Consider the following 12,103-nt stretch of genomic DNA (forward strand, 5'->3'; position numbering starts at 1 on the left):
GACGGAAGTCCGGCCCGGCACCATTCACTATAATGGGGACGTGCCGGAGGTCCGGACGCAGCGCGGCATACATGCCGAGAGGCGGCTAGACATATACCGCAGCATGCAGTGTGCAAGCGTTAGTATGGATGTTCCCCTGCCGGACAAACCTAACGCTAGTGTGAAAGTAGCCTTAAAGGGGTTTTCCAGACTCCTGATATGAATGATGAGTATCTGATTGGTGAAGGTCCAACACCCCCATTCCCCCACTGATCAGTTTTCTCTGCAGCCTCCGGGGCCGGAACTAGCACTAGGAATGGAACCGGAAGCACAGCTCCATTCATAGTGTAGTGGCCATGCCGGGTTACTGTGATTCCTATTCCATTCACAGTGCTAGTTTTGGCGCTGGAGGCTGCAAGGAGCAGCTGATTGGTGCAGTGCAAGGTGTCAGACCCTCACCGATCTGATATTGATGACCTATCCTGAAGATAGCTCATCGAAGTCAGGAGCCAAGAAAAGCTCTTTAACATATTAGGCTACTTTCACACTAGCGTTTTGGCTTTCCGTTTGTGAGATCCGTTCAGGGCTCTCACAATCGGTCCAAAACGGATCAGTTTTGCCCTAATGCATTCTGAATGGATAAGGATCCGCTCAGAATGCATCAGTTTGTCTCCGATCAGTCTCCATTCCGCTCTGGAGGGTTTTGCTGTCCACCTGACAAAGTGGAGCCAAACTGATCCGTCCTGGCACACAATGTAAGTCAATGGGGACGGATCCGTTTTCTCTGACACAATCTGGCCCAATAGAAAACTGATCCGTCCCTATTGACTTTCAATGGTGTTCAAGACGGATCCGTCATGGCTATAGAAGATATAACACAACCGGATCCGTTCATGACGGATGCATGCGGTTGTATTATTGTAACTGAAGCGTTTTTGCAGATCCTTGACGGATCCGCCCAAAATGCGAGTGTAAAAGCAGCATTAAAGCATCGCTAGGGATATATTTTTTCAGCTTCTGTTATCAGTTAATTTTATGTTGGATTTAAAAATTTAAATGGATGATTATTAGATACGTGGTTATTAGATTAATAGATCTGTGCCTGAAGAAATCCGAGTACTATCTAAAAGCCAGCTCCAAAAGATACGTCGCAGCATAGCCTATTCCCCCAGTAGTCAGAACAGGGCTTCCCCTTTCCTTAATTGTCACAGCAATGCCTCTACCGCCCCCACAGCAGTTCTGTATCCAAGTCACATCAAGCTGTTTTTGAGGCATAGGTCCTTCTTTTCCCCTGCGTCTGCCATAAGGGGAACATTGGGACACCCCCACACACATTGTATGATCGCCCACTATATTCGGAGGTTCAACCACTGCTCATTTAATGCTCTTTGCCGCAGTTCTTGCATTGCCGTAGTGTAACATGCTGTACTTTTATACATGTTACCAATCCACTGAACTATCTTGCGTCTCCTAAGGAAAGAGCAGGACGCTGGACTGTGCTGAACTCCCTAAGAAAGCAAATTGAGAAGGAATCCCAAGTGAAAGGAGCTCTGGAAAATCAGATCCTGGAAAAGCTGCAAGGAAAGATGACCTCTGACAAAGCAGCAAAATACTCGTCGCTCCTGACCGAAAAACTGCATCGAAGAAAGCTGGAATTGGTATGTGAAATCAATGGACAGCTAAAGGTCTCTTCTGTCTAAGGGCTCATTCAGATGACCATATGAATGGGTCCGCATCCGGTCCGCAATTTTGCAGAACGGGTGAGGACCCATTCATTTCAATGGGGCTGCAAAAGATGCAGACAGCGCACCCATGTGCTGTCCGTAACCGTAGTTCTGTTCCGCAGCCCCGCAAAGAAGATAGAGCATGTCCTATTCTTGTGGAAAAGAATACGCATGGTCAACGTGTATTAAAGGCTATGCACACCTTTGGGGACAGTTTTTTTTAATGATTGCATTTTATTCATTTTGGGCTAAAAATCCTTTTTTTCAATAGGCCTTTATTAAAAATATTGAGCTGTTCTGTCAGCTGTTTTTCTAGCTGTGGGACTGGTACTTTCACTTTGTGCCAGTCATCTATTAATTATTATAAACACTTAGTTAAGCCACATTCTTATAAGTAAGATAAGAATTGAGTTATAATGCATGTTTATTAGGTCAGAGAGCGGAGAAAAGGAGCCCGTCAGCTCTCTGTCTGACGGAATAGGACAGAAAATGCAGATTCTGCCAGTAGATAAACGCAAAGCTGTGCAGGGAAAATGGCTCATCATTTTTTTTAAAAATCATAATAATAAGTACAATTGCAATAATAAATTTAAAAAAATGCCACCAAAGGTGTACGTAGCCTTTAAGGCTAGCCATATATCTAAGATAGCTGTTGGCCAAATGCCATTTAGACCGACAGCTATTCCTCCCACCGCCAGACACCTCTGCAGCAAAATGATTGGACATGTTGAAATCCAACTACACAATCCCTTTTCCCCTAAGATCTGAAATACATGATATCAAATGTCGCGTGACACATGTAGCCAAACCCTTTTGTGTCATGCAAATGAATGTCTCACGACACATGTAGCCGGCCCCTTAAGGATATATCAAAAAAGGGATGGGTCCGCTGCAGATTTTCCATATTGGGTCAAAAACCGCAACCCCCCCACATTAATTCAGAAACACACTTTGCTTCTACTGTAACCACGGCAGATTTTTTTGGCACACAACTCTGCTGCAAGAAATTGCAGAATATCCCTCCCATGTGAACGCCCTCTAATCCAACAATGACCCCAACCAGTTTTTTTCCCATGTTCTACTACTGTATTGTCTCTGCTTACGTGTTCTTTACAGGAGATCGATTACACGAAGATGGAGAACGAGACCGCTCAGGTACAGCTGGAACTTAATCACACCTCATCACGCATCCAAGTTCTACAAAGGACCGTGGCCGAGTTGGATAAAAAAATTGACACCACCAATGAACTGATCTCTCGCAGTCAGAGTGAAATTGCCAAGCGCACCATCGCAATTGAGAGGAAGCAAGCCAGCATAAATTTATACAGCAAGCAAATCGAGACAACTCTTGCAGAAATCGGGGTACGTTCCGCTCACTAAACAGAAGAAAAGGATATTTTTGCAAATAAATATGCAGTAAAGGGTTTTTCACGCTGCCTTCTTGACCTGTCCACCGGCGAGTTTCCTGACATAGACCTCCAGTGATTAGTAACATAGTAACATAGTAACATAGTAACATAGTAACATAGTACATAAGGCCGAAAAAAGACATTTGTCCATCCAGTTCGGCCTGTCATCCTGCAAGTTGATCCAGAGGAAGGCAAAAAACCCTCTGAGGTAGAAGCCAATTTTCTCCACTTTAGGGGAATAAAAAATTCCTTCCCGACTCCAATCAGGCAATCAGAATAACTCCCTGGATCAACGACCCCTCTCTAGTAGCTATAGCCTGTAATATTATTACGCTCTAGAAATACATCCAGGCCCCTCTCTAGTAGCTATAGCCTGTAATATTATTACACTCCAGAAATACATCCAGACCCCTCTCTAGTAGCTATATCCTGTAATATTATTACGCTCTAGAAATACATCCAGGCCCCTCTTGAACTCCTTTATTGTACTCACCATCACCACCTCCTCGGGCAGAGAGCTCCATAGTCTCACTGCTCTTACCGTAAAGAATCCTATTCTATGTTTGTGTACAAACCTTCTTTCCTCCAGACGCAGAGGATGTCCCCTCGTCACAGTCACAGTCCTGGGGATAAATAGCTGATGGGATAGATCTCTGTACTGCCCCCTGATATATTTATACATAGTAATTAGATCTCCCCTCAGTCGTCTTTTTTCTAAAGTGAATAACCCTAATTTTGATAATCTTTCAGGGTACTGTAGTTGCCCCATTCCAGTTATTACTTTAGTTGCCCTCCTCTGAACCCTCTCCAGCTCTGCTATGTCTGCCTTGTTTACAGGAGCCCAGAACTGTACACAGTACTCCATGTGTGGTCTGACTAATGATTTGTAAAGTGGTAGGACTATGTTCTTATCACGGGCATCTATGTCCCTTTTGATGCAACCCATTATCTTGTTGGCCTTGGCAGCAGCTGCCTGACACTGTTTTTTGCTGTTTAGTTTGCTGTTTGTTAAAATTCCTAGATCCTTTTCCATGTCAGTGTTACCGAGTGTTTTACCATTTAGTATGTACGGGTGACTTGCATTATTCCTTCCCATGTACATAACTTTACATTTGTCAGTGTTAAACCTCATCTGCCACTTCCCTGCCCAAGCCTCCAATCTATCCAGATCCCTCTGTAGTAGTATACTGTCCTCTTCAGTGTTAATTACTTTACACAGTTTAGTGTCATCTGCGAAAATTGATATTTTACTATGCAAGCCTTCTACAAGATCATTAATAAATATATTGAAGAGAATAGGGCCCAATACTGACCCCTGAGGTACTCCACTAGTGACAGTGACCCAATCGGAGTATGTACCGTTAATAACCACCCTCTGTTTTCTATCACTCAGCCAGTTACTTACCCACATACAGACGTTTTCTCCCAGTCCGAGCATTCTCATTTTATATACTAACCTTTTATGTGGTACAGTGTCAAATGCTTTGGAGAAGTCCAGATACACGACATCCATTGATTCGCCGCTGTCAAGTCTAGAACTTACCTCCTCATAGAAACTGATTAAATTAGTTTGACATGACCGATCCCTCACGAAGCCATGCTGATATGGCGTTATTTGCTTATTTCCGTTGAGATGCTCTAATATAGCATCTCTCAGAAAACCTTCAAACAGTTTACCCACAACAGATGTTAAACTTACCGGCCTATAGTTTCCAGGCTCTGTTTTTGGACCCTTTTTGAATATTGGCACCACATATGCCACGCGCCAATCCTGTGGGACATTCCCTGTCAGTATAGAGTCCGCAAATATCAGAAATAAGGGTCTGGCTATGACATTACTTAATTCCTTTAGGATACGGGGGTGTATGCCATCCGGTCCTGGCGATTTGTCTATTTTAATCTTTTTAAGTCGCTGTTGTACTTCTTCCTGGGTCAGACAGGACACTTTTAATGGGGAATTTATTTTTGCATTCTGCATTTCATCTGACAGTTTATATTGCTCAGTGAATACATTGGAGAAAAAACTATTTAACAGCTTTGCTTTCTCCTCGTCGCTCTCTGCGACTCCCCCCTCATTACTCTTTAAAGGGCCGACACCTTCAGATTTATACTTTTTAACATTTATATAATTGAAGAACATTTTAGGGTTGGTTTTACTCTCTTTGGCAATTAATCTCTCGGTCTCTAGTTTGGCCGCTTTTATTTGTTTTTTACATGTTCTATTTTTTTCCTTATAGTTTTTCAGTGCTTCCGTGCAACCCTCCTGTTTTAGTGTTTTATATGCTTTCTTTTTGTCATTTATTGCTTTCTTTACAGTTCTGTTTATCCACATTGGTTTCTTTTTGTTCCTTAACCTGAATAGTCAAAATAGTGCCACTGAATAGTCAAATAGTGCCATTGGCCATAGGCTTCCGTTATAAAAAAAACAACATATGCCACACAGTAGTTTTTTTTTAACAGTTGCCTTTGTCCATCAACCTGGTATTCCATCCAGCCAAAAAATATACCAACCTATACCGGCCCAGTGGAGGGCAGAAGGACAATGTTTTGGCCTTCGTTGGGTGAATGCGGGCCTATGGGTCCTTTTGACAAATGAGACGTGCAAAAAGTAGTGTGAATGCAGCCTAACCTAATGGGGGGAATTGATTAAGACTGGCGTTTCATACACCAGCCTTGTAAGATTATTAAGGCCCCTTAATACATCGGTGCATCACCTGGCAGTCTATACGCCACAAAAGCAAACCGGTGCCAACTATGAGATGGCGTAGACTCACGGTATAATTTACACCAGTTTCTGGCTTAAAGGTGTATTCCCATCTCAGACAATGGGGGCATATCGCTAGGATATGCCCTCATTGTCTGATAGGTGAAGGTACCACCGCTGGGACCCGTACCTGCACCGAGATTTCCTTCGTCCCCATGCAAATGAATGGGAGTGGTGGCCACGTAAGCGCGGTGCGCTCCCATTCACTTCCATGGGAAGAGCGCTTGGAGGTGGCCGGACCCCGTAAAACCCGAGGTCCTCCGTTCTCGATGTGGGACCCGCACCTATTAGACAATGGGGGCATACCCTAGATGAGGTGGGAATATCCCTATAAATTTTGGTCAATCTGTCAGGCCGTGGGAGGCCAAGTCCTACAACAATTCTCTGTATTGTGAGACATTTCAAATAGTCGTATTTCACTCTATGGCCAACTTTAAAGAGGTTCTCCAGGCTTTTAATATTGATCACCTATCCTCAGGATGGGTCATCAATGTCAGATCGGTGGGGATCCGACACCCGGTACCCCCGCCGATCAGCTGTATGAAGAGAAGAGTCGCTCAGTGCCCACGTGCCGTCTCTCGTCCCTCTTCCTGCTATGTCTACGGCAAACCAACGACCCGTTCACACTGCGTGTGCCGTCTCCTCATACAGCTGATTGGCGGGGGGACCGGGTGTCGAACCCCCGCCAATCTGATATTGATGACCTATGCTGATGGGACATAAATATTAAAAGCCTGGAGAAACCCTTTAAGACAAGTTGACCTTCCTAAAGATAGATCCACGTGATACATTTAACCAGTTTTACAGCATATTAAAGTTTACTTTTTGTTTTTTTATGTTAAGGGTAAAGAACTGGGACCCCTGGAGATCCAGATCACTGCACTGACCAAGCAGATAGAAGAATGTAATCTGGAAATTGTGTCCGTCCAGCAGTATTGGCTGCGGTTACAGACGGAGATGGTCAGGCTGTCCAAGCAGAGGGAAGAGCAGACGGCTTCAGTGGAGATGTTAAAGAAAGAGCTGACCATTTTACAACAGAGAAAAGTCCGTACGGAAAGTGAGTCTCCCCAAAATGTACTGTGTAATCGGGGGTGTAGCTAATGTGCCTCCTCCTTGTACATAGTTAACTTTTAAGGGAGCTGTCTTGAGTTACCAGTCGTGATATAGGTAGGTACTGACCGTCTGGTTGCTGATGGTCAGTAGTACAGTCAATGAACTGGACGTATACAGGTGCAGTCTGTAAAACAGAGGCCAGATTAGTGATCTCTGTAAAGGAGAAAATATATATATTGTATTTTTTCTTGCATGTGTGTCTGTCGCTCCATTCCAACTGGGAGCACGGGCCTCCATTCTCGTGATCGGCAGAGGCCCCAGTGGTCAGACCACCGCTGAACAGACACTTATCCCCTATCCTGTGGGTATGAGATAGGCTGTCTTAATAGGACCTGTGCGAAGGCGGTCTGGGAACTTAAAGTGGCCACTAGGGATGAGCGAATCGACTTTGGATGAAGCATCCGAAGTTGATTTGCATAACACTTTGTTCTAATAGTGTACGGAGCAGGATCTCTATACAATATTAGAATGTATTGGCTCCAATGAACCCAAGTTATTGCTTTGCGAAGTCTCGCGAGACTTCGCGCAATAACTTCATAAATTAATTTTTACTGTAAAAAAAAACATTTCCCGAACTCAGGTTCAGTTCCAAGGTACCCCTAGTGGCCAACACAGTGGGGGGAAAAAAACTAAAAGTGGCCCCATGTTGTAGATGGGTCCAAATTGACAGAAGGTGGACAACACAAGTGGGTGTGGCCGACACATGTAGGCAGGGACTAGAGAAGTAGGCGGGGCAAGCAATACTGTAGTGCAGCACAAATTACCTCCCCAGCAGAACCGAATAGCACAATGCAGCACAAAATACTGCCGCCCCCGATGCAGTATGCAACTGTGACGATGGCGAATTCAGAAGGACACCTGCGGCTGCCAGCCAAGTACCTGATTGGTTAATGCTGAGAGTATCTGATTGCTATGTACCCGGCTGCTGGCCGTGAGGAGGGCTCGAGTGGCCTCCTGGGCATCAGCCCACCAGGGAATTTCCCTGTAGGGTCTACGGCCAGTCTGCCCCTGGACCCATGCACAAGACTCTGGGAATCTCACAGTTGCAGCTGTACGGCCTGACATGCCCGGACCCCACGCCCAGGTTGGGCTGGATAATGGAATTAGAGGAACACTTTAAGTTCTTAAATACCTGTTTTGTGGACGGTGGCTGTAGGTGGCAGTATTTTATACAAATATTCATCCATGTGGACAGATGGCAACACAGTGGGTCTGGTTAGCGCTATTGGCCTACAACATTAGGGTTCTAGGCTCCAATATGAACAAGGTCAGTATCTGCATATAGTACCCCCGGTGGTTTGTCGGGGTGCTCGTGTTAACCCTCCATAACATACTGATCGGTTCACTGGCTTTCTTCTAATTTGCCCATCGTATATATGTATGTGTATTTGAGATGATAAAGAGATTTGATTATGAGCTTATGGGGAGCGGGGACTGATGTCTAATAAATGGGAAATAAATATATTTATCCCCGGTCTATGGATTAGACATATGTTAGTAACCCCCCCTTACTGAGTCACAGAAACTTCCTCCAGCTGCAGTCCTCAAGAATCTGGAACCGTACACCCCGCATAGGAACTGCTGCTTCCCCTTTAGAAAGAAGCACTGGTGTCAAAAACCTCTGTGGGCCAGTTGTTATGGCTGTAGATCCATCTGTGCATCCCTTTCTGTTATATATTGAACGTTTTAGTTTTAAAGGGGCTTTCTGAAACTTCTGTATTGATGGCCTTTCCTTAGGCTATGTCTTCAATATCCGATTGGTGTGAGTCTGACTCCCGTCACCCCTACCAATCAGGTGATTGAAAAGGTCACAGCGCTCCCGCGAGTGTAGAGTCACTGACGGTCATTACCAGACACAGCGCTCTACGGTTTGCAGTGGCCGTGCTTGGTACTGCAGTTCTATAAACTGCACGACAGGGCACAGCCACTAGAAAACATGCAATGCTGTTCCTGGTAGACAGTGAAGGGGGCACAATACTTCAGACATGGGTGTCAGTGCCAGGAGTCGGTACTGTCAGTGTGTTGCTGTTCCTGGTAGACACTGAAGGGGGCACAATACTTCAGACATCAGTGTCAGTGCCAGCAGTCGGTACTGTCAGTATGTTGCTGTTCCTGGTAGACAGTGAAGGGGGCACAATACTTCAGACATGGGTGTCAGTGCCAGGAGTCGGTACTGTCAGTGTGTTGCTGTTCCTGGTAGACAGTGAAGGGGGCACAATACTTCAGACATCGGTGTCAGTGCCAGGAGTCTGTACTGTCAGTGTGTTGCTGTTCCTGGTAGACATTGAAGGGGGCAGAACACTTCAAACATCGGTGTCAGTGCCAGGAGTCGGGACTGTCAGTGTGTTGCTGTTCCTGGTAGACAGTGAAGGGGGCACAATACTTCAGACATCGGTGTCAGTGCCAGGAGTCGGTACTGTCAGTGTGTTGCTGTCCCTGGTAGACAGTGAAGGGGGCAGAACACTTTAGACATCGGTGTCAGTGCCAGGAGTCGGTACTGTCAGTGTGTTGCTGTCCCTGGTAGACAGTGAAGGGGGCAGAACACTTCAGACATCGGTGTCAGTGCCAGGCATCGGTACTGTCAGTGTGTTGCTGTTCCTGGTAGACAGGGAAGGGGGCACAATACTTCAGACATCGGTGTCAGTGCCAGGCGTCGGTACTGTCAGTGTGTTGCTGTTCCTGGTAGACAGGGAAGGGGGCACAATACTTCAGACATCGGTGTCAGTGCCAGGAGTCGGTACTGTCAGTGTGTTGCTGTTCCTGGTAGAAAGTGAAGGGGGCACAATACTTCAGACATCGGTGTCAGTGCCAGGCATCGGTACTGTCAGTGTGTTGCTGTTCCTGGTAGACAGGGAAGGGGGCACAATACTTCAGACATCGGTGTCAGTGCCAGGAGTCTGTACTGTCAGTGTGTTGCTGTTCCTGGTAGACAGTGAAGGGGGCACAATACTTCAGACATCGGTGTCAGTGCCAGGAGTCGGTACTGTCAGTGTGTTGCTGTCCCTGGTAGACAGTGAAGGGGGCAGAACACTTCAGACATCGGTGTCAGTGCCAGGCATCGGTACTGTCAGTGTGTTGCTGTTCCTGGTAGACAGGGAAGGGGGCACAATACTTCAGACATCGGTGTCAGTGCCAGGAGTCTGTACTGTCAGTGTGTTGCTGTTCCTGGTAGACAGTGAAGGGGGCACAATACTTCAGACATCGGTGTCAGTGCCAGGAGTCTGTACTGTCAGTGTGTTGCTGTTCCTGGTAGACAGGGAAGGGGGCACAATACTTCAGACATCGGTGTCAGTGCCAGGAGTTAGTACTGTCAGTGTGTTGCTGTTCCTGGTAGACAGGGAAGGGGGCACAATACTTCAGACATCGGTGTCAGTGCCAGGAGTTAGTACTGTCAGTGTGTTGCTGTTCCTGGTAGACAGGGAAGGGGGCACAATACTTCAGACATCGGTGTCAGTGCCAGGCGTCGGTACTGTCAGTGTGTTGCTGTTCCTGGTAGACAGGGAAGGGGGCACAATACTTCAGACATCGGTGTCAGTGCCAGGAGTCGGTACTGTCAGTGTGTTGCTGTTCCTGGTAGAAAGTGAAGGGGGCACAATACTTCAGACATCGGTGTCAGTGCCAGGCATCGGTACTGTCAGTGTGTTGCTGTTCCTGGTAGACAGGGAAGGGGGCACAATACTTCAGACATCGGTGTCAGTGCCAGGAGTCGGTACTGTCAGTGTGTTGCTGTTCCTGGTAGACAGTGAAGGGGGCACAATACTTCAGACATCGGTGTCAGTGCCAGGCGTCGGTACTGTCAGTGTGTTGCTGTTCCTGGTAGACAGGGAAGGGGGCACAATACTTCAGACATCGGTGTCAGTGCCAGGAGTTAGTACTGTCAGTGTGTTGCTGTTCCTGGTAGACAGGGAAGGGGGCACAATACTTCAGACATCGGTGTCAGTGCCAGGAGTCGGTACTGTCAGTATGTTGCTGTTCCTGGTAGACACTGAAGGGGGCACAATACTTCAGACATCAGTGTCAGTGCCAGCAGTCGGTACTGTCAGTATGTTGCTGTTCCTGGTAGACAGTGAAGGGGGCACAATACTTCAGACATGGGTGTCAGTGCCAGGAGTCGGTACTGTCAGTGTGTTGCTGTTCCTGGTAGACAGTGAAGGGGGCACAATACTTCAGACATCGGTGTCAGTGCCAGGAGTCTGTACTGTCAGTGTGTTGCTGTTCCTGGTAGACATTGAAGGGGGCAGAACACTTCAAACATCGGTGTCAGTGCCAGGAGTCGGGACTGTCAGTGTGTTGCTGTTCCTGGTAGACAGTGAAGGGGGCACAATACTTCAGACATCGGTGTCAGTGCCAGGAGTCGGTACTGTCAGTGTGTTGCTGTCCCTGGTAGACAGTGAAGGGGGCAGAACACTTTAGACATCGGTGTCAGTGCCAGGAGTCGGTACTGTCAGTGTGTTGCTGTCCCTGGTAGACAGTGAAGGGGGCAGAACACTTCAGACATCGGTGTCAGTGCCAGGCATCGGTACTGTCAGTGTGTTGCTGTTCCTGGTAGACAGGGAAGGGGGCACAATACTTCAGACATCGGTGTCAGTGCCAGGCGTCGGTACTGTCAGTGTGTTGCTGTTCCTGGTAGACAGGGAAGGGGGCACAATACTTCAGACATCGGTGTCAGTGCCAGGAGTCGGTACTGTCAGTGTGTTGCTGTTCCTGGTAGACAGTGAAGGGGGCACAATACTTCAGACATCGGTGTCAGTGCCAGGCGTCGGTACTGTCAGTGTGTTGCTGTTCCTGGTAGACAGGGAAGGGGGCACAATACTTCAGACATCGGTGTCAGTGCCAGGAGTTAGTACTGTCAGTGTGTTGCTGTTCCTGGTAGACAGGGAAGGGGGCACAATACTTCAGACATCGGTGTCAGTGCCAGGAGTTAGTACTGTCAGTGTGTTGCTGTTCCTGGTAGACAGGGAAGGGGGCACAATACTTCAGACATCGGTGTCAGTGCCAGGAGTCGGGACTGTCAGTGTGTTGCTGTTCCTGGTAGACACAGTGAAGGGGGCAGAACACTTCAGACATCGGTGTCAGTGCCAGCAGTCGGGACTGTCAGTGTGTTGCTGTTCCTG

The 12,103-nt window shown here is 47.1% G+C and overlaps 1 protein-coding gene across 2 annotated transcripts in view; it reads left to right on the forward strand.

Annotated features, from left to right (window-relative positions):
* CCDC40 (coiled-coil domain containing 40) overlaps nt 1-12,103 on the forward strand; it is a 42,079-nt gene that overhangs the window by 22,978 nt on the left and 6,998 nt on the right. For both annotated transcript variants that reach the window (XM_040435110.1, XM_040435112.1), the window contains 3 exons: nt 1,455-1,637; nt 2,820-3,065; nt 6,720-6,933. In XM_040435110.1, coding sequence (XP_040291044.1) covers nt 1,455-1,637; nt 2,820-3,065; nt 6,720-6,933 — 643 coding nt within the window. The remainder of the gene's footprint in view (nt 1-1,454; nt 1,638-2,819; nt 3,066-6,719; nt 6,934-12,103) is intronic.

Source organism: Bufo bufo, chromosome 6 (genome assembly GCF_905171765.1).
Source record: "Bufo bufo chromosome 6, aBufBuf1.1, whole genome shotgun sequence".
In the NCBI taxonomy this organism is placed as follows: Eukaryota; Metazoa; Chordata; class Amphibia; order Anura; family Bufonidae; genus Bufo; species Bufo bufo.